Raw genomic sequence first — 21,103 nt, 5'->3', positions numbered from 1 at the left:
TTTCCTGCTCAGATCTCGTGGCCGTGGGTGGGCGGTCACGTTTTCCACTTGTCCCATGACTGTTATTATTTTTGAGTAGGCCCTCCCTTCAGGGCTCTTGTCCTGGGGTGGCATGGGTGGTGGGTGACATGGGTGTGTGCGCGCAGAAGCGAGCCAGATTCTGTCCCTTATAACGTCTGGAGGCTGGCAGCGGGGGAAAAAGTGTTGCTCATTTTAGGCCAATTGTGAGCCCAGAGTGAAGTAACTGGAAAAGTGGACTCGAAGAAGAGGACTGGGAGCAAGATGGTGTCCCAGCCGCTGTGGACCGTGCGAGCACAGTTCTTGCTGTGGCTGCTGCTGCCGGCTGTGCCTCTTCCCCGGGCGGAGGCCAGGAGGTCCAGAGTCCCGCTACCCTGCCCCGTGGCTTGCGACCCCACGCGCTGCCCGCCGCTGCCCACCTGCTCGGCTGGCACGGCGCCGGTCCCGGACGGCTGCGGCTGCTGCCGCGTGTGCGCCGCGGCTGAGGGCCAGGAGTGCGGCGGGGCGCGGGGCCGGCCGTGCGCCTCCGGGCTGCGCTGCGGCGCCCCGTACTCCCGGGAGCCCGTCGGGGGCGCGTGGCTGGGCACCTGCGGCTGCGCCGAGGGCGCGGAGGGCGCGGCGGTGTGCGGCAGCGACGGGCGCACCTACTCCAGCCTGTGCGCACTCCGGAAGGAGAACCGAGCCGCGCGCCTGCGGGGCGCGCTCCCGGCCGTGCCCGTGCAGAAGGGTGGCTGCGGGGACCCAGGTGAGCGGGCCGGCCCTTCTTCGCCAGGTTGTTCCTGGTGTGCTTGCCTGGTTAACGCGTTCTCTTTACTGGTTGCCGCGGGGTTTCCCTTTCCCAGTCTTTAAACCTGTGGTGTGACAGGTCCTTTCATCTCCGAGTCTGGAGGACCTGCAGAGGGAGCGGGGCGGGGAGATGCTGGGAATTTTTGAGACGTGACGCTTGCATCCGGGGAGGAGGACTCCCACCGGCCCCCTCACCTCGGACCGTTTCTTCCCAGGGACCGCAGGTGCGGGGTGGCTCCGGAGAAAGTTCAACTTTATCGCTGCGGTGGTGGAGAAGGTGGCGCCGTCTGTGGTTCACTTGCAGCTGTTCCGCAGGTAAAGGCCGCGCCCAGGCCCAGCTGCCCCCCCTGCACCCCCACCCCTCCACCCCGCGCGGGATGGCTGTGCGTTAGAAAACGCTGTGAGGAAACCCAGGTTCAAAGAGTTGCCTGGGCTGTGGCCAGGCAGTAGAGCCCCTGCGAGGGATGCGGGAGGCCTCCGATTCCCGGGAGGAAACTGCTAAATGTTATTTCGCGAAAGAGCAAAGAGCCAAGCACAGGATTCTTCCGGCTTCTAAATCCAAGCTACACAAAGGCATGAGTTTATCGTGCCTGGTGTTGCTGTCTCTCCCATATCCCACAAGCAAAACATGGCTGGCCGTAGGAGCCAGCCAGCATTTGGGGGCCTTGTTTGGCGTTAGCCGTCATGAGCATGCAAGGAAACCCACGTCCCGAGAGCGAAATGAATTTGTTCTGTGTCACATGGCCAGTTGTTAGTGGAGACTAAGAGCTAGGTTCTGACACGGCGGCACTAGGTTTGGCCTCTTTGCAGCCGATGACACACAGGTTGCCATGCTCGCGGGATCTGAAGGCCGAAGCAGCATCCCGGGGCCCAACTCTCAGTTCTGTTCTGGAAAAAAATGGCCAGGATGTGCTTGCTACTGGTGGTTCACAAAGAAGATGGAAAGTAGACAGGGCAAGGGAAAAAAATGCTTGAGAAAACTTCTGGAGATGTGGTTTATAAAAGTGAGGCTTCCCGGGGCTCATAAACAATGGCTGGATTCGCGGGCTTTCCTGCCCCTCCGCTCACTCTCGTCTTGTTCCCGGACAGATCGCCTCTCACCAACAAGGAAATCCCTGCCTCCAGTGGCTCTGGGTTCATCGTGTCAGAGGACGGGCTCATCATCACTAATGCCCACGTCCTCACCAACCAGCAGAAGATCCAGGTGGAGCTCCAGAGTGGGGCCCAGTACGAGGCCACAGTCAAAGACATCGACCACAAACTGGATCTCGCACTGATAAAGATTGAGCCAAAAGTGAGTGGCTGAGAGCGGAGTCACATTTGGGGTGTCAGAGCTCACTTGCTGATAGTTTTTTTCGTGCTCCTCCACCATGCCTTCTCTTTGTATGTAGGGTGTGTTCACTCCCCCCCCCACTTTTTTTTTTCCTTCCGGGCTTCTTTTTTAAAGAACAAAGTGATGGGTGATGTGGAGATTAAAATGTAGAGTATCACTGACCCTCACATCTCCGAGACCACCTCCCTCCACACTTTCTGCCCCTACCTGTTGTGTTTTCAATTCCTCCTCTGTAAATGAAGAATGTAATTCCCAAAGCTGCAGCAGGGAAGACTGCAGGTTCTCTTCCCATACCCCCTTCTCCTTTCCCCTGCCCCCTTCCCCACCCTGGGTAGGGCGAGTGACTCAATTGTCCTAGGAGAACCCAGAGTGGGGCCAGGGATGGAAGAAAAAAAAAAACTTTATCCTCATCAGAAGGGATAGCAGAATAGAGCACAGTAAAGCCAGGGCTCCTATAGCCTGCTGTACTAACGGGACGATACAGCGGTGGTTCTCAGCCTGTGGGTCGCGACCTCATTGGGCTGACCGACCCTTTCACCGAGTCCCGTATCAGATATCCTGCATATGAGGTATCTACATTATGGCTCATAGCAGTAACGGCATTATGGTTACGAAGTAGCAATGAAAATAATCTTATGGTTGGGGGTCACCACAACACGTGGAACTATCTTAAAGGGGTGCAGCCTTAGAAGCTTGAGGACCCCTCGCATAGAGGAAAGGACACAGCTCGCCCTAGTCCCCAAGGAAAGGAGACCCTGCGGCCTCATGCTCCCTCCACTGGGAACAGCCGATGCTTGATTGTTTGCCCTCCTGGCATGGGTTATAGAGCCGGCCTGGACCACATCTGCCCCAGCCAAGGCTGCTCTGCAGTGAAGCTGGCCCGTGGCAGGGTGGGTTCCTCGGACCACAGGGATTCTCCCTCTAGCAGCTAGATGTTTAAATTTCAATCTTAGAAATGATCTTAAAGAAGGTAGAGTTTGGTGGGACCTGAACCTGAGGAAGAAGGAAGGGTGCTGGTTCAACTGTGTCACCGTCGGCTTTGGTTGACTGTGTTCCTTCTTCGCCATCTTTGCTTCTCACCCCCACATGTAGACTGACCTTCCTGTTTTGCTGCTGGGGAGATCATCCGACCTCCGGGCTGGAGAGTTCGTGGTGGCTCTGGGCAGCCCGTTTTCTCTGCAGAACACGGTCACTGCGGGGATTGTTAGCACCACACAGAGAGGCGGCAAAGAGCTGGGGCTGCAGGATTCCGACATAGACTACATCCAGACGGATGCCATCATTAACGTGAGTCACTCTGGGAGGCCGTCCACAGCCCCGAAGATACTGTCAAGGGTATAGCGGGAAGGAAACTTCAGAGCCAATCTCTTTTCCCTTCGGACTTCTGAGCATTCTCAGGGGTCATCCCTAAGGGAGGGTGGATGCCCTGTTGCTAGAGCTGACTGTTAGATATAACTGGCACCCACGCTTGGGGCTTGTCGCAGAGGTCACTGCCTTGATGCAGTGTGGGGTCCTTTTACTTTGCCTTGTACCCACCCTGACTTTAGGATTGGGGAAGCAGGCTTCTCTGGTAAAACTCACTAGGAACTGTGTATAATTGATGTGGAGAAAGGTATCTGTCTGCTAACTGATGACTCTCTCAACTTGTCTTTAGCACGGGAATTCTGGGGGGCCGCTGGTGAACTTGGTAAGTGGCCATTTTCTTTGCTGCTTCATATTTCTTCCTAGCTTTAAACAGGCTTCAAAATCTGTGCCGTAGAGTTGGGTGGCAGCCTCGTGGAGAGATTAAGGAATGATGCCTTTTATTTTGGGGTCTTTAGTAGTTGGTTGGGGAAAATTTTGGAGCCTGTGATGATTTGTCTTGCTGGGCTGTGACCTCATCCCACCCAGAGCACCCTGGCTGCAGCTTACTTCAGAGTTTTCTGTTGCCATTGGATAGTTACCCAGGGCCTTAAACTCAGACTCATGCTAGAAGATGGGCTGTGCTGGGTTGTGTGTGTTCCTTGAGGACCCCTTGCATATGAACTGTCTAAAAACACCGATCATAAAACACAGGGCTTTTAGTCTTCAGCCTGCTCACAGATGGCAGGAAAGCCAAACCAGAACCCGTTGTTCGGCAGGGTGTTTTATTGCTAATTTAACCAGTGCCTCTACTGATGATGCTGAGCCTTCGACTTGCTCACCTACATGTAAACACACAAGTCCAGTGCTTCTAGGCTCAGGATTCTGAAATCTCTGTGCTTTTACTTTCTTTTCATGCATATGCCCTCCCCTGACCCCAGTCCCAGGACGGAACCCAGCGCCTTGAACATGCTGGGCAAGCAACTCAACCAACTTGTGTCTGCAGAGTGATGCCTGCTCAGCACTGTGCCCAGTTTTTTGTGCCCATCTTCCCAATTATGTAACGAGTTTGCAGAGCAGGGCTGGGATATAGAATTTCAGGCCACCCTCCAGAATTGCTAAGTTGCCACCTGTGTTTTAATACGACCAGGAATATCTTTTCTGCTGTGCTCATTGCCTAACAGAGGCTAAGGTATGGCAAAGGATCTTATCTTTTCTGCTGTGCTCATTGCCTAACAGAGGCTAAGGTATGGCAAAGGATCTTATCTTTTCTGCTGTGCTCATTGCCTAACAGAGGCTAAGGTATGGCAAAGGATCTTATTTTTTCTGCTGTGCTCATTGCCTAACAGAGGCTAAGGCGTGGCAGAGGATCTGGACAGGAGAGTGTCTTTGGCTTTGCAGCCCCGGCTTAGCTGAGCGTGGTGGTTCCTGAAGGTCACCTGGGTTCTGATGAACAATTGTACTGTATCGATGCTGATTAGCAACGATACAACAGCTTTTTGCCTTTTCTGTGTTTATTTTTAGCTTCTGTTAAGTAGTGAAGAGGTGGATGCTTCTTGTGGGGTTTTTTTTGTTTGTTTGTTTTTTGTTCTGCTTTTGAGACAAGGTCTCCTAGAACCCCATTTGGCTTGGAATTCAATATGTAGCTGAGGATGACCATGAACTGAGCTGAGTCTCCCTGCCTCTACCTCTCAAGTGCTAGGGTTATTGGGGGAGGGGGAAAGTGCCACTTCAGCACCTTGTGTTCTTATTTGTATCAAAATGTAAACTGCAGCTCACCTTTAAAAATTAATGTGATTTACTAAAATAAAAATGAGCTGGAGATTAGGACCTACTCTACAGCAGCTTCTGAACATGAAGAAAGTGTAACTTTTGTATCTCTGGAGCACCACCCCCTTTTCCTGGTCACACTAATTGTCCTGGACTCTGACATCTGCTCCTCCCTAATGAAGAAGTGGATTTTTTCCTATCCCTCCTGTTTTGATCAGAAGAGATTGGTTTCCTCTCAGGCACAAGCCATGCAGAGAAGGCTGTGGCAAGTGAGCTTCCTGGAGGCAGCCCTTCCTTTTTGCACTGCTGACGATGGGTATACCCTGAAGAGGCATGGACCCCAGGGATTTTCTCTGGATTGCTTCTTGCTCCTGTTAATGGCTTTCCATGCTTGCCATAGCCTTTTCTGCATGGTCGGTGCCAACTGTTCTCTGCTTGTTCCAATGTCCTGTGGTCAGGTTTGAAGAGCACCGTGACTTAACACCAGGCTTCTCTTTCCTTGTAGGATGGTGATGTGATCGGTATAAACACTCTGAAGGTCACTGCAGGAATCTCCTTTGCCATCCCCTCAGATCGGATCAGACAGTTCCTGGAAGACTATCATGAGCGCCAGTTGAAAGGTAAAGGGGAGTGGAGGATTTGGCCTTTTCACGTGCACTCCCAGCTGTTGGAGCATGGCTTCTTTATGGCGTTAAGACTGGTAGCAGGGGTTGGAGAACCATATTTGGGACTTACGCACAAAACTCAATATGCAGAAATGCTTGTGTTATGCAGTTTAGAGATGAACCCAGTGCCTGGAGATGTGTCTGTGCAGACCACAGATGTTCTGTGAAGCAGATGTTCTGTGCAGCAGGTGGTATAGAAGGCCAGGCATAGTAACAAGAGATTATGGGATCTGGGTGGCTCTTAAGCTGTGCCAAATGGAAATAAGCCGTGTGGTGAGTCACACATCATGATTTTCCTTTCCAGGAAAGGCTCCTTTGCAGAAGAAATACCTGGGTCTTCGAATGTTGCCCCTCACTCTGAAGTAAGCGTTGAGTAGCTGTGTTTCTCAAGTACAAGCCATCACCTGGCAGTCTTCTAAGAAAACAAAAGCTTCCGAGGACCCTGTGCAGACCACCAGCTGTGTTGCGGGGCTGTGTCTTCCTCTGCCTGTACCAGAGTCTTTCGTTCTGGTTGGGCTACATCATGTCCAGAGATGCAAAGCTTTGGCCTAGAGGAGGGAACAGCACCCAGCAGGGATGGCTTGTGACTGGCTGGATGGGATTTGCTTGGGTGCCTGCCAGTCTCCAGCTGAACCGATGGGGAAGAGATAGGCGGTGTCTCAGGGGAGGGCAAGTCTTTCTCCAGGCCCCGGGGGAACGTTGTGCTTGCTAACCAGCCTTCATACTGTTCCCAGCCTCCTTCAGGAAATGAAGAGGCAAGATCCAGACTTCCCTGATGTGAGTTCTGGCGTTTTTGTATATGAAGTGATTCAAGGATCGGCTGCTGCAAGGTAAGTGAAGAGACCTTTGCCCAGCCTCCTGTGTTGTTCCTAGGCACACAGCATGCTGAGCTCCGAACAGTTAGGCTTGAATACTAGTGTCCTGTCAGGACCTACACACATTGTACACTGAGCTCCTGAAACCTGGCCAGGGTGATTCAGGAATTCAATTTAAAATTGTACTGGTTTGAATTGATGTCAATGACAACAACAGAAACATCAGAAACAGTATAAACCTTTTTCTTATTTTCCTTTTCGCTTCCAGAAGGGCTATACGTTGTGTTAATTATTGCATTGGATAAGATATCACAGCATAATGATAAATTGGGCATGTACTATGCAGATTTCAAAGGCTTATAGGAAAGCACAAATATTTTTCAAAATTTCAAAATATTCTATTAAAATGATGAAATTGTAGATTTATTGCATTAAATTGGATGCACTATTAAAGACAACTTTATCTGATTATTTATTTTTCACAATGTATTCATTTTATATCTTGGTTGTAGGCCCCTCCCTCATCTCCTTCCAGTCCTATCCTCTCTCCCTCTTCCCCTCATACCTTCCCCTAGCTCCCTGAAAGGGGGAGTTCTCCTCCCCTGCCATCTGACCCTAGCTTATCAAGTCTCATCAGGACTGCCTGGATCCTCTTCATCAAGGCCTGGCAAGGCCGTATCACCAGGAGGAAATGATCATAGCGCAGGCACCTGAGTTCATGACAGAGGCAGAGCCTGATCCCCTTACTCAGAAACTCAAATGGAGACTGAGCTGCCTATTGGCTACATCTGAGCAGGGGTCCAGGTCCTCTCCATGCATGGTCCTTGCTTAGTGCATCAGTCTCTGTAGGGTCCCCAGGCTCAGATTTTTTAGCTTTGTTGGTCTCTTGGTGGAGTTCCTGTCCCCTCCAGCTCCTTCTATCCACCCTCCCCTCTTCCATAAGACTCCCTGCGCTCTGCCCAAAGTTTGGCTTTGAGTCTCAGCATCTGCTTTGATCCCCTATTGGGTGGAGCCTTTCAGAGGACCCTCTATAGTAAACTCCGGTCCTGTTCCCCCTCTTCTACCGCTTCTGGATTCTGTACTGTTTGCCATTCTGAATGAGATTTAAACATCCTTCTTAGGGTCCTCCTTGTTGTTTAGCTTCTTTAGGTCTGTAGATTTTAGTATGGTTATCCTGTGTCATATAGCTAATATCCACTTGTAAGTGAGTATATACCATAAATGTCTTTCTGGCTCTGGGTTACCTCACTCAGGATGATCCTTTCTCGTTCCATCTACTTGCCTGCAAACTTCATGATTATATTTTTAAAGGTAGCCACTCTAAAATGACACTAAAGTGATATAAGCAGCTTGAATTACATCTATATTGAATAGCGCTGACAGGGGCTCAGGGTCATAGCCTAAGTTAATATTAATTTTGCTAGGAATTACCAAATTAAACCCCTCTCCCCTTTTCTAGATAGACAAAGCTGTACACTAGGCCCTAAACTTTCTCCTTTAATATTAGTAGTTATTACTTAATAACTAAGTTTTATGGTATTAAGTTTTTAATGACTTATGTATTAATTTAGTATTTGGTTTTCATGTGTATGTTTTCGTGTTCGTGTGTGTGTGTGTGTGTGTGTGTGTGTTTCTGTGTGTTGTCTTCTTCAGCCACTCCCCACCGTGTATTTTGAAGCTGGTTCTCTCATTGAAGCTGGAGCTCACCAATTAGGTCATGCTGGATGTTCCCAGAGTTCCAGAGAGCCACCGATCTTTCCTCCCCAGTGCTGGGGACCCAAACTGTCCTTGTGCTTGTGTTACAAGCACTTTTCCCTCTGACACCTGTATTACTAGATCAAGGGTTGGGACAGCTGTTGTAGGTTTACAGCTGTTTTCAGCTTTGCCTTAGGCTATTCAGCGTCAGGGAGAGGCAGCTCATCGGCAGATGTTATTCTGGCTCTGCCCTTTCTTCATTGCTGCTTACGGTTTGTTTTTCAAGCCTCAGCAGTCCGTTGAGACGTTGGCAACTCTTTCAGAGCTGGAAGAAATCATAGGTACTGGCAGTTTAGCACAGCTGAGTGTCAGGTCTCACGATACTAAATTTGGCATGTCATAAGCTTTTCTAGACGGTCCGGGTCCCCTAATGTGCCGGGCTCCTCCCCTAACTCCTTATTTTAACTTCTGATCCCAGACCAGGAGCTCAGTTCCGTAAGTTGGGCTCAAAGTGTGGTGTGCTGTCAGCAGCAGCTTCGGCAGTGGCCAGAGAGGCTGCTTGAGCCCTACCCCTGAATTGGTCTCCTCCTTCCTGTCCCCTCTCTATCTCTCTGTCCCAGTGCTGGTCTTGAACTCTGGATTCTTCTCTTCAAACCTCCCACAGCTGGGGTTAGCTGTATGAACTGTGCCAGATTATCGTTCCCCTCCCCCACCCCACCCATTCTACCCTTGCCCTCTCCCCAGTTCTTCTTAATTCTATTTCTTCCTTTCTGGGGTTTGAATCCAGGGCCTTGTGTGCTAAACAAGTGTCCTACTACTAGACTACATCCATAGTAGAGTCTTCATCTTAAGCAGGATTCCCAGGTAGGTCATATGGGGGTCGAAGCGAGAAGTGCTGCTGGACTCTCCACCAGCCCAACGTCCGTCCTTGCTGGCTTTCATCCACTCATTTAATGACCACGAATAATTATACTAATAGCAGCTGGCACTTAGGGAACATTTGTTATATCCCAGGCACGAAAGTGTTTTTAGAGTTGTTTGAGGTGTCTTATGACACAGTCCTTGTTTATATGGGATGGCATCTGTGTTGTTACACAGAGGTCAGAGAGCAGATATGAACCTTGGCTTATTCACTCTACCATCCTGATTCTGTAGTTACTCTCATTGCTAAGAGGCAGAGTTCACTTAGTGATGAATTTTCACTTAGAAGATGAATTCAAGTCTGAGAGACAAGGGATCAAATCCTGCCTTAAAATCTTGAAAGCAGTGAGACCTGGGCAAAGGCCACGTATCCTGTGAACCCACTCCTCCTATTCCGTGCACAGTAGGCCCCAAGCCACAGCAGTTTCTTTCTTGTTCCGTTTCCCTGCTCATGATTGCTGAGTTTTCTTCTTTCTCCACACAGCATTCAGGTCATTGTCCTCTACTGTCCTGTTCGTAAGGGTTCCTTTCATGTAGCTTTATCCTTCCTTCTCTTCATGTCCACTGTATTACCTTTCCACCCCCAACCTTTGGTGCTGGCCATTGAACTAAGGACCAGGTACATGCGAAACATACCCTCAAACACTTAGCTATGCCTCTGCTCCTCACAGTTTTCAAACTCCACATAGCTTGCTAATCTACTGTCATTTTTTTCTTGATCTTCCCACTTTCCTGAAATAGCATCTCCGAGGTCGTTTAATTTGATGTGCCTCTTTTAGCCCATTCTTACCTTTACACAGCCAACCAGCCTGTCCATGTTTATCTCTCTCTGCTTTTGGAGCTAGATTTTTTTTATCTATAACAATGGCTCTTAACCTGTGGATTGCTACCCCTTTGGGAGCAAACAACCCTTTCACAGAAGTTGCCTAAGACAATTGGAAAGCACATATATTCATATTAAGATCCATAACAGCAGCAATATTACAGTTATGAGGTAGCAGCAAAAATAATTTTATGGTTGGGGTCACCACAACATGAGGAACTGTATTGAAGGGCTGCCTCGTTAGGAAGGCTGAGAACCATTGCTCTAGAATGTATACTCTACGTGAGGTCGCTGTGTTGAAGACTGAATAGAACTAGCCTTGAGTCAGAGCTGTAAACATCTAGACTTGGAAGCCTGAGCAGCTTTTGATTTACTGGAAGCATAACATCTGGACACACAGCAGCTCATCACGCTCCAGTTCCAGAAACATGGGATGGGCTCTTCAGGCAGACTCCCCAGAGCACGGCTTCCTGGTGGGGGGAAAAAACAGTCTGGGCTTGGGCTTGGCACTATTGCTAGTGAGTCTAGTTATGTTTGAGGTTAACACAGGCGGGAGATGAGGAGAAATCAGAAGCTAAACTGTCCATTCCAAGTGAAATCAAATGCATAAGGGGCCTCAGCCTCTCCCAGAATTCCATAGGACATTAATATTACCAGAAACACAGAGGATCCTTCTCTTCCAGCTGCCTTCACGGCAAAACTTCCAGCAGCTCTTGCAGTTGGAAGGGTTCAGGCTGGTCTGACCTTCTTGGTTTGTGTGTCTAATGGCCTGCAAATTAGTCAGATAGCTCAGTGGTGGTGGTGGTGAATCAGACAAAACAGACAGACTGACCCCACATGGGAATGAGTAGAACTCTTACGCTTTCATCATCTTTTCCTTCTTTTTTGAGATAAGGATTCTCTGTGTAGCCCTGACTGTCCTGGAACTTCCTCTGTAGACAGGCTGGCCTTGAACACAAGAGATTCACCTGCCTCTGCCTCCTGAGTACTGGGATTAAAGGTGTTTGTCACCACTCCTGGCCTGATCATCTTTTCTTTTTCTTTCTCAGCTCGGGATTGAGAGACCATGATGTAATTATCAGCATAAATGGGCAACCTGTCAGCACCACAACTGACGTCATTGAAGCTGTTAAGGACAATGACTTTCTTGCCATCACTGTGCTTCGAGGAAGTCAAACCTTGTTTCTGACAGTCACACCTGAAATAATCAATTAAGCATCTTACTTTGAGAAACTGGCTAGCAAAACCACTTACATCATCACCTGGTCTGTATCAAAGGTGTGCCCAAGAAAAATGGATGCTTTGATTGCATGAGCACATGTTTGTACACATACATCAACACACACACAAACACACATACTGTCATGGATCTTGAGGGTGCTTCTCTGCTACGGAAAAACCTTCCTAAGCCAAGTGGAAACAGCCGTGCCAATCTGATAAAATCTAAAGACAAGCAAACAACTGGAAAACAGGTAATTGCCAATTAAATCAGCAACCTATATAGACACAAACTGACATGTCACACACATGTACACATGATCTACCTAGGAAATATTAAGAACCTGAATCTGGATTGTAAAAGAGCAATCGTATTTAAATAATACTCCTTTGTATATCCAGTTTCCCAGGTTCTATCACACTTTGGGTCAGTGTTTGTAGACAGAAAGGTTACCAAACGATGCTATCAGCTTACCACACAGGGATAGTACCCTCAAAATGATCATTTTAGCGGTAGTCATAATTTTGGTCCTCCAGTGTTTCTGAGAACAACTTCTTGCATTACAATGGTTTTTGAACCGTTTAGAGACGTACTTCTTACCTAGGTTCTTTCTTTTAATGGAGCTTACAAACAGATTTTTATAAAATGAGCTGTGGTAAGCCAGACTCACGGCTTAAAGGGTTTATTTTGGGTAATATTTTAATTTTAGTTACAAGCCTTCGTGGCTTGGGAGGGTGCTGGGAATCAAACTAGAGACCAGTGAACATTAGGCAAGGGTTCACCAATTGAGCCTTTCAGAATTTTTTTTTTTTTTTTTTTTTTTTTTAAATATGGCATGCCTGGATCTCTTATGTAAAGTTTCAAGTTTCAGGGTCTAGTTTCTTCACAACTAATCTCAAAAATATTTCCTTACGAATTGAGAATTCCAGTTGTAAGCAGGGCTGAAGTTAGTGTAGTTTTTAAAGTTTTTATAGTTGTCATCTCTAGTGAGAACAGTGATGCTATTCACGGATGCTGAGGCAGAAACTTGGAAGAAGAGTTCTACAAAATGATGCTGTTTCCAGGACTTTTGCCACCTGAACGATCTGTTTTTACGTCAGTTACTATGGAAATGAACGTGGAGTAGTTCTACCCTGTCTCTAGACTCTGTACCTAACTGAAGAGCAGGTCTCTTGTTCTGAGATGTTATATTTAATAGTTCTTTTTAGATTTCAAAGCTGCTTATAAGTCAGAACATCTTTTCTTCCTAGTGACTTGGGAATGCAGAAACTTGACTGCCTATAACTCAACTCTGTGATCCATTGTGAAAACTTTTACTGTCATACTTGTGTGGACAGAATGGGTTTCCTCCTTATTCCCCTAAAATATCCTGAGTTGACCCTAGAACTAGCTATTAAGTAGACATATATTTTTCTTAATTTTTGTTTCCATGGGCATGGGGTTCCTTGTTTTATCTCACCTAATTAAAAGTTACTAATTAAAAATTAATAGTTACTTGTATAAAATCTTTTTTTAAAAACAAAACAAAAAAACATGGTCTCACTATGTAGATCAGGCTGGCCTCTAAGTCACAAGAAATCTACCTTCCTCTGCCTCCCAAGCACTGAGATTAATGAGGTGCCCGCTAGCCTATAAAGTCTTTTTGAATAAGCATTTATAACGTGGGGTAAATAAATTGGAAATTACTCATTTTAGGCAGGACAACTCTGTTAACTCACACATGCCTACCATTGTTTATCAAAACATAACTGGAATGAAGAAATTACTGTCTCTAGAACATCACAACGAGCACTGCAGACGACTTCAAGGAGGCGGGCTTTATTTTGGTCCCAGTTTTAGAAGGCTCAGTCCAAGGCTGGCCGGCCCTGTGGCGTGGGCAGACCAGCACGGTGTGAGCGTGTGGATTTTTCATCTCACGGTGGACAGGAAGAGAGGCAGGCGAGACAGAGCCTCAAGGCCACTCACTCCCTAGTGCCCTTCTTCCTCCAGCCAGGCCTCACTTCCCACTCTTCCTCACCTTCCAAGGATGGCACCATAATCCACTGATCAGATGCGAGCCTTCAGCATTCTCACTTTCTAAGATCCTGTCAGCTGGCATGCATGAGATTGCTGAGGGACATTTCGTGTTTAACCTGTAACTTTCATTTTAAGTGCTTACCCTTCAGTAAAAACAACTTTTGAGTTTCATTCTCTACTGAAAACACTCACATAGCAGGTGAGGTTTTAAAGCTTTATTCTGCAATTTAAATTCACAGACTCAGAGTTTTGGTGTGTATTAAAATCCACGGTCATTTCTATATTGGCTGAAGATTTCTCATTGGCGCAGCTTCTGATCTGTGCATGAAAATTCAGGGTCACAAAAGGTTGTGGATGGATAAACAACCACTTGGTTTATCCTGTTGGGCCCCCTGCTCCAGACGACTGAAGATCCAGCCTCACAGACACAGCGCTGAGAATGAGCTGTGGGGAGAGGTCACTGTCTTTGATCTTTGCTGTTTCGTACATGAGGAACGGTGTGACTGGACTCCCAGAATACTGCTTGCTGTTTCGGGTTTGCAAGGTAAGATTTGGGTTGAGCAATCCAGTCTGTCCTTTTGTAGAGGACGTGATGTTCGGAGGGGAATTCGGAGCTTCTAGTAAGGGTTTGGTGGCTGAGAGCTCGTGCTCCTGCCAGCCTGGCACAGCAGCGGCTTTAGTAGACAGTGCACCAGTTGCTGCCATCACTAGGCATCAGCCCCCCAGTGATGAGCAAAATGAGGTCGACAAACCACCAGATCCCGAGTCCTCCAAGGGTCAGGAGCTTCCCAACCGCTGTTCCCGTGTGTCCCAGACAGAAGCGATCGACGCCAAAACACCCCAGGAAGAAGGAGTAGAGCAGCGTGGTTATGAAGTAGTGTCCGGTGTACCTGGATGAAGGGAGGGAGATGGTTTTGCTGCATGACAACTGAATGCAAGCTAGGCATGGTGGTGCACGCTTTTAATCCCAGCACTAGGGGAGGCAGTGGCAGGCAGATCTTTGTGAGTTCCATGTCACCCTGGTCTACAAAGTGAGTCCGGGACAGCCAAGGTTACACAGAGAAATCCTGTCTTGAAAAACAAAACGAAAAGAAAACTGAATGTAACATAACAGAAGTGCAGCAATGTGGCACAGAGGCCTCCTGTCTTGGTTGGGTTCTTGATACATTCAGGTGTGGCTAAGCCTGGGGGTGGGATGGGGGAAAGCCAAACAAATAGCTTATTGCATTCATGGGTCATGGGTCCTAGAGAGGAGGCAGGGCTGTTGTCCTGCTGGGCTACATGGGAGGGAGAACACGATGGTCAGAAGACAGGAGTAAGGGGTAGGTCCCGGTGGCAACTTCATTGGTTTTTTAGCAGGAAAGCCAACTCAGGGCATAAAGGCAATTTAGGATTGGCTACTTGAATAATTTTAGCAGCTTTAGGCTATACACAGTGATGCCTAGTGGCCTGACACTTGACCCTGGCATGATAAAGGCAAAGGATAGTCTCCTGGGGTGGACCACCACGACACGGTGAAGGACATTAATCTGCATATTAAGAACATGCTCCTGACTAGGTCCTCTGAAACACTAAGAATTTTCTAGTCTTGGGATGGGCAGTCTCTCCCCAGCCAGAAACATTAAAAGTTAAACATAGTGTAATGTAATCTGGTGAGCACCTCTCTAACTCTAGTTGGTCTAAGGCAGTGGTTCTCAGCCTTCCTAACGCTTCAACCCTTTTAGTATAGTTCCTCATGTGGTGGTGACCCCAACCGTAAAATTACATTCCTTGCTACTTCACAACTATATACTTCACAAGTTATATTGTTATGACTTACGATATGACTATCTGATAAGCAGGAGAGCTGATATGTAAACCCCAGGCTGAGAGCCGCTGGTCTAGGAGCCAGAGAACGTACTTGCTAGGATGTGAAGGGACTTTTTAGAATAAAAAGGGGCCTAGAGAGAGGGCTTGGTGCTTACGGGCACTTTGGCTGCTCTCTTGCAGAGGAGCCAGGTTGGATTCCCAGCAATGACACCAGGTGACTCAACTGCCTGGAGCAGATGCCCTCTGTTGGTCTTTGCGGGCCCTGCAGTCAACATGCACAAGCACATACATTAAAAACAAACATGTTTTTTAACATGCATAAAAGATGGTGGTAGCAGAGGGGTCTGTGCTCGAGGCTCTGCTCACTTTATGAACATTTTCTATTCAAAGGAAACACTTTTCCTTAAATGAGAGCCTCATTCTCATGCCCCTTTCATCTGCTGAAGCATTTTTCTATCTCGGTGAAGACACTTGACTGCAGTTACTGATGTCACCAAGGCCTCTCTATTTGCTAACAGTCTTAAGTAGATTCTGCATCTTTTGGTAGACTTTACATCGCACTCCTTTAGGCTCAGGTGATTTCAGTTGAGAAACTCACATTTCTTTGCAAAATGTTCCAGATGTCCTACGGCTGGTTGCCAGTCAGGAGTTTTGAAGCTGCATCATTTGGCCTAGTGCCTGAAAGACTCGCAACTCACACCTTCTGCTCCTAGCTGTTGTAATTACACCGCCTCAGTCAGCTGGCCACATGCAGGAAGAAGCACCCGGTCTTTAATACTTCAAAGAAAAAGCCACACTGGAGTTCCTCTAGCCAAGAACCCACTACTCCTTTCAAAGTGACACTTAAGTTTGAACTGGGGGTGTGCTCATTACCAGGGTGTTTGCTTAGCATGTGCACTGGGTTCAGATCCCAGCACCACGCACACAGCACGACAAAGCAACGCTTACTTTATACATGGCTTATTCCCTCGGAGGAAGGTCCTGGCACCGGCACACTCAATTCCCTCCAGGGCTCTGCACTGAACCGCGGTGTGTTCCACGTCGCTGTAGGCCTGACCCCCAAACTGTGGAGAAAGTGACACACACGTACATTCACCCACAAAAGCTACTTCAGTACTGTCACAAGGCTAGCACAATTAAGTAAGTTGTCAAAAGCACGGAATTCAGTGATGACGTCCAGAGACTTAGCAGTCCATCCTGAGTGTACTAAGTGTGCATAAAATCAACCTTTCTCCTTTATGACTGACTTCTTCAATATACAGTCAAACAGAAACTGCAGAGATGTACAGGGCTCTGATTATCTGGTATTTACAGGCACTTAACACAGCAGTTTTAGAATGGGAATTGAGATGTCAATGTGTATTAGGACATCCGTTGTGTATTTACTGTAAATGAGCAAAATCAGAAAATAATTCAGACTATCACTTGACTGAGGACTTAAGACAGCAATGCAAAACCCTATATGCTAGCACTAGGAGGCTCATGCAGGGGGATCGTTGAGTTTAAGGGTAGCTTGGGCTACAGAGTGAGGCCTTCTCACATGCAAACAAACAAACAAAACGAACAAAAACCCACCAACCAACAAAACTGAAACCAAACCAAACTACACTGGGTTTTAAGAGAACAAGTAGGCACACTCACTTTAAGGATATTAATGGCTTCTCTCCAGGCTGAAGGCCCACCGCTTACCAAAGGCTCCTCTAGAATGCCTTATCCTCAAACAAACATATAACCGATGAAACCGTGCTACTTCCGAGGGACATGTGCAACCTGCTTGTCATCACCTGCACGAGGAACTCCATCCAGAATCCAAGTGCATGCCTAACCACGGAAGCCCAGTTCAGCATCAGCTTACAAACTGCATGACCTTTTTTTTTTTTTTTTTTTTTTTTAGTTGCTGCTCTTTCAAGAGAGGGTTTGCTTTGAAAGCACAGTTGACATTTTGGCTTTCAATTTTTTTAGTTTCAAAAGCCAAAGGAACCAATACAGGTTGGTCTTTGCACTTGGGCAGCTTGGGCACAGGCATTGCTGGTTCCCGAGGAAAGCAAATGTTGCTATTCAGTCACTAAAACCCTGGTCGTGCTGGAAATTTCCAGCAACGGTTATACGAATTACTTAAAAACAGTTTACTTTAAAAAAAAAAAAAGTCTCTTTGTATGCCCGTAAGCTCTTCGGTAACGCCAAGCACTCAGCTACGGGAAGAGTGCGTGTATAAAAAACAAAAACCTCACCTTGAGACAACCATGACCAAGCTCCTGGGATGCAGTTGCATTTCCAACGTGATCCACTGGGGCATCACAGTCTACGAACTCGTCGGGTCTGCAAATCAGGAAGACCGTCATCAGCCCCCTTTGCTGACTGCTAAGGGAAGGCACGCCATCCTACCCACTTTCCTTCCTTCTACCCTTCCCTCCTGTACTGGAAATTGTATGCGCTAGGGATGCCAACTGCCACTGAGTTACGCCTCGGGCCCTTTAAATTTTTTTTTTTTAAATTTAGTTTGAGAAAAAGGCTGGCTGGCCGGCCTCGAACTCATCCTGGAACCAAGGCAGGGAAAAGGCTGCAGGAAGCGGAAGGGTTCTACGGCTTACATTACCCCTTGCCAGCATCTACCGCTAACACAGCAGGCTTTCTGCGGCAGGGGCTTGGAGAAGCACCCGTCCCGGAATCACCTTCCACCCAACGGGTGGAAGCAGCCTTCTCCTCGGCCTTTCCCAAACCACCACCCACCCCGGGCCAGAGGCCCGCCAGGCCCGCCTCCGCGATCTGGTAGCTTACAGGTAAGAGCAAAGGATGACGGGAGAGTTGGGGTCCCTGTATTCCAAGCTCTGGGCCGCGGGACCCTCGGGATGAGCGGCGCCTGAAGGTGTGAGATCCAGTTCCGCCGTGGCATTAAAGGAGTGGCTCCGAGAGACACAGTGCAGCAGCAGCAGGTTCCCCAGCAGCAAGGCCGCCTGGCCGCACAGCAGTAGGTAACTCACAGGGCAGCCCCCCAGCACCATCTTCCCGGGCCGGTCCCAGAGACCTGGCCTAAAAACAAAGCCAGGCCGCCGCGGCCGACCCGCGCCCCGGCGCTGTCAGGCCTCTCTGCGTAGGCACGCAGCCCGCCGCCACACAGCCAACCAGTGCGCAGCTCGACGCTTCGCCCGCCGCTGCGACCAATCAGAAGTGGTCAGGGAGGGCGTACCAGTCTTGGCTCCGCCCCCAGGCCGTGGACCCTCCGCTTTTCCTAACGCAGAGGGGCGGAAGGTGGAGGGGTGGAGCTAAAGGAAGCCCCGCCCCCAGCAACATCGCTCTGTGAGCTGCAAGGGTGGAGGGGCGGGGCTCGCGTTAGCCCCGCCCCCAGCCCCTCTTTCTCGCTCGCCGGGCGGAGGGGCGGGACGGACTAGCTCCGCGGTGCGGCAAGCCGCAGTCTCTCCCCGCGGACTGTGTTTTCCTGACGTCAGCCTCCGGCGGAGGGGCGGGATCGCGAGCGGCCGGGGCGAGCGTGGAGGGGCGGGGGGGGGGCTGCGTCAGCGCCGCGCGCGTGCCCGCCGCGGGCGCGCGCCCCGCCAGCCCGGGGGCCCCCGCGGGGTGGCGAGGATGACCGAAGGGGCGGAGGCGGCGGCCGCGCGGTGAGCGGAACCTGCAGAAGCCCTCGCTATGGGGCCGCGCGCGCTCTCGCCCCTCGCCGCTCGGCCACTGAGGTGGCTGCTGGCGTGGGGCCTGCTGGGCCCGGTGCTCGCTGCCGGGCGGCCAGGTGGGTGTCGGGGGGACGCGGCGGCGGGAGCGCCCGGCGGGGCGGGCTGGGCGAGGCGGGCGCCGGCAGCCTGACAGCGCGGAGCCGGAGCCCGCGGCGCCGCGGCGCTGCGCTCGCCGCTCCCAGGCTGCAGCCAGCGCTGGCGGGAGGACCGGCTGTCGCTGGCCCCGGGCTGGGAGACGGGACTTTGGCTCCGGTCTATCGGAGTCTGAGGTTCGACGCCCGTCGCCTCCGCCGACTCAGCAGAGGGTCCACCGGGATCCCGATGGAGCAGAGGGCGGCTCTTCCTTGGGCCGGTTTTTGTTGTAGTCAGAAGACTTTTTACGGAAAATAAACGAAACGCTACGTTTCTAGAGCCTGCTGCTCGGTCTCTCTAAATCCGGACAAAGAATCTCTGCCCTGTTTAACCCGGGGGATTATCGGAAAGAATTAAATTACTGTCGACCGGGACGTTGGAATTGTGAAACTTCCCGTAAATATTTAAGATATTTCTATTGGAGATGAGGAAAGAGAGTGGAAACACACCATCTACACGCTAATTTTTTTTTTCCTGGAAATAAGTTATTTTATCTTCTGTATTAAATTATTGTTTGCATGGCTGAGTTATCTCTGCCAGCGCCGGGAATACGATGGACAATGAGAGGCTTTGCAAAATTGTTGCCTTCCAAGGTGATGAGTGTAGATGTGAGTGCAGGACCGCTGACCTTCACGAAACTAACTACGTTTGTTTCTCGTCTCAGGCTCTCTCCTTTTAAATTAAGTCAGCTTCCTCTGGTGTGGAGACCCTGGAGTTCAAAATACTGAGAAATTTTGACTAGGATGCTGCTAGGGATTTGTGATGAAGATTACCCTTCCTGGGCTGTTACAGATGGTTAACTGTGAGGGGATCTGCAATGTTAGTACCGTCTAAGTTCTTGTGTTTGTCGGTATAAACCAAACTGTATTTTTAGCTTGTGTGTATGTTTATCGTTACACATGTGCACGGGAATGAGCGGAACATCCGTGCGTTCCTCAGTTGTGGCTGCCGTGGGCCGCCTGCTCGCTTAGGCGTGTCTGTCCACCTTGAGAATCAGTCTAGCCAGCAGTTACCAGAGTCCCGGGAAACACAGCCCTGACGACTTTGGAGGATCAAAAGGGGTGTAGGAGAGATGTTGGTTTGTGGTTTGTTTGTGTGAGAAAGTGATTTTTGAACTGGGCTAAATGGGTGCGAAAATTTCAACTCAGAGGGGAGGGATCCTCATAAAGATACCCACCACCCCAACTGGTTAGCAGCCAATGAAAGTATCAATGTTCAAGTGTCAGTGTTCAAGTCTGTGAATGTGAGAATGGGAGGGAGAGTCAAGGTAGGCTCACCATGTCTTAGACCTTCCGTGCCAAGCCGAGGGTCACAGTTTACGCTGTAGGTTGCTTTGGGAAATGAAGATTTTTAAGGAATGTGACAGTGAGATTTTCAGTCAAAACACTGACAGAATAATGGAGGTTAGGCTCCAGGAGGGAGCGGCTAGAGAGCAGGAGCCAAGTTCTGAGGTGTCGCAGTGGGCTCACTGAGTCAACTCCCATTTCCTGGAGTGAAGGAACTTCAACATCAGCTGAGTTTTTGGAATACAGGATGTTTAAAACATGTGCTGAGACATCCACAAATGAGTTATGTCGGGACTTAAGCTGGTTTGAGTAGGATTTTAAACTGTAGTTTGTAACATGTGCCTAGGAGGAAATACACAGTACTTTTTGAGTAGGGGATTCAAATCATATAAAACAAAAAAATTCAGGGTCAACAAATATAAGGAAAACAGATGTGTTCGAAACCTTTTTTCCTCTTGTATAAGGTAGTAAATACAATATATCCACTAAAAATGGTTTCTTTTAGAAACTGGTATTCTAAATAAGGCGAGTTTGAAAGTTCACTCATATAGCCAGGTGTGGTGGCGCACACCTGTGATCCCAGCACTTGGGGAGGCAGATGCAGGTGCATCTCCGTGAGTTCGAGGCCCCCCTGGTCTACAAAGTGAGCCCAGGTATACAAAGAGAGCTAAGAAACCCTGTCTTGGGAAAAAAAAAGTTCACTCAAGATGAATAATTGGAAATTGAAGTAGATGTGATGATAGGAATGTGGGTCCTTGCCAACCTCATTTTTAGATGTCAGCAGATTTTTA

The 21,103-nt window shown here is 49.0% G+C and overlaps 3 protein-coding genes across 3 annotated transcripts in view; 2 read left to right on the top strand and 1 right to left on the bottom strand.

Annotated features, from left to right (window-relative positions):
* The first annotated feature begins 82 nt into the window (after positions 1-82).
* On the top strand, positions 83-12,874 carry Htra4 (HtrA serine peptidase 4). Its single transcript, XM_021657386.2, has 9 exons — positions 83-763; positions 1,020-1,119; positions 1,894-2,098; positions 3,230-3,424; positions 3,792-3,824; positions 5,754-5,868; positions 6,218-6,275; positions 6,648-6,743; positions 11,217-12,874. Exons 1-9 carry the CDS (start codon positions 283-285, stop codon positions 11,380-11,382), a joined length of 1,449 nt encoding a protein of 482 aa, XP_021513061.1. The 5' UTR covers positions 83-282; the 3' UTR covers positions 11,383-12,874.
* A 728-nt stretch (positions 12,875-13,602) lies between these two features.
* Positions 13,603-18,325, bottom strand: Tm2d2 (TM2 domain containing 2). Its single transcript, XM_021657388.2, has 4 exons — positions 17,990-18,325; positions 17,443-17,530; positions 16,160-16,275; positions 13,603-14,292 (listed from the first exon to the last, which is right to left on the bottom strand). Exons 1-4 carry the CDS (start codon positions 18,211-18,213, stop codon positions 14,079-14,081), a joined length of 642 nt encoding a protein of 213 aa, XP_021513063.1. The 5' UTR covers positions 18,214-18,325; the 3' UTR covers positions 13,603-14,078.
* A 416-nt stretch (positions 18,326-18,741) lies between these two features.
* Positions 18,742-21,103, top strand: part of Adam9 (ADAM metallopeptidase domain 9) — a 69,513-nt gene continuing 67,151 nt past the window's right edge. The window contains exon 1 of the mRNA XM_021657377.2: positions 18,742-18,950. Coding sequence (XP_021513052.1) covers positions 18,854-18,950 — 97 coding nt within the window. The 5' untranslated portion in view covers positions 18,742-18,853. The remainder of the gene's footprint in view (positions 18,951-21,103) is intronic.

This window comes from Meriones unguiculatus, chromosome 4 (assembly GCF_030254825.1).
Source record: "Meriones unguiculatus strain TT.TT164.6M chromosome 4, Bangor_MerUng_6.1, whole genome shotgun sequence".
Taxonomy (NCBI): Eukaryota; Metazoa; Chordata; class Mammalia; order Rodentia; family Muridae; genus Meriones; species Meriones unguiculatus.
This window is presented reverse-complemented; position numbering and strand designations above follow the sequence as displayed.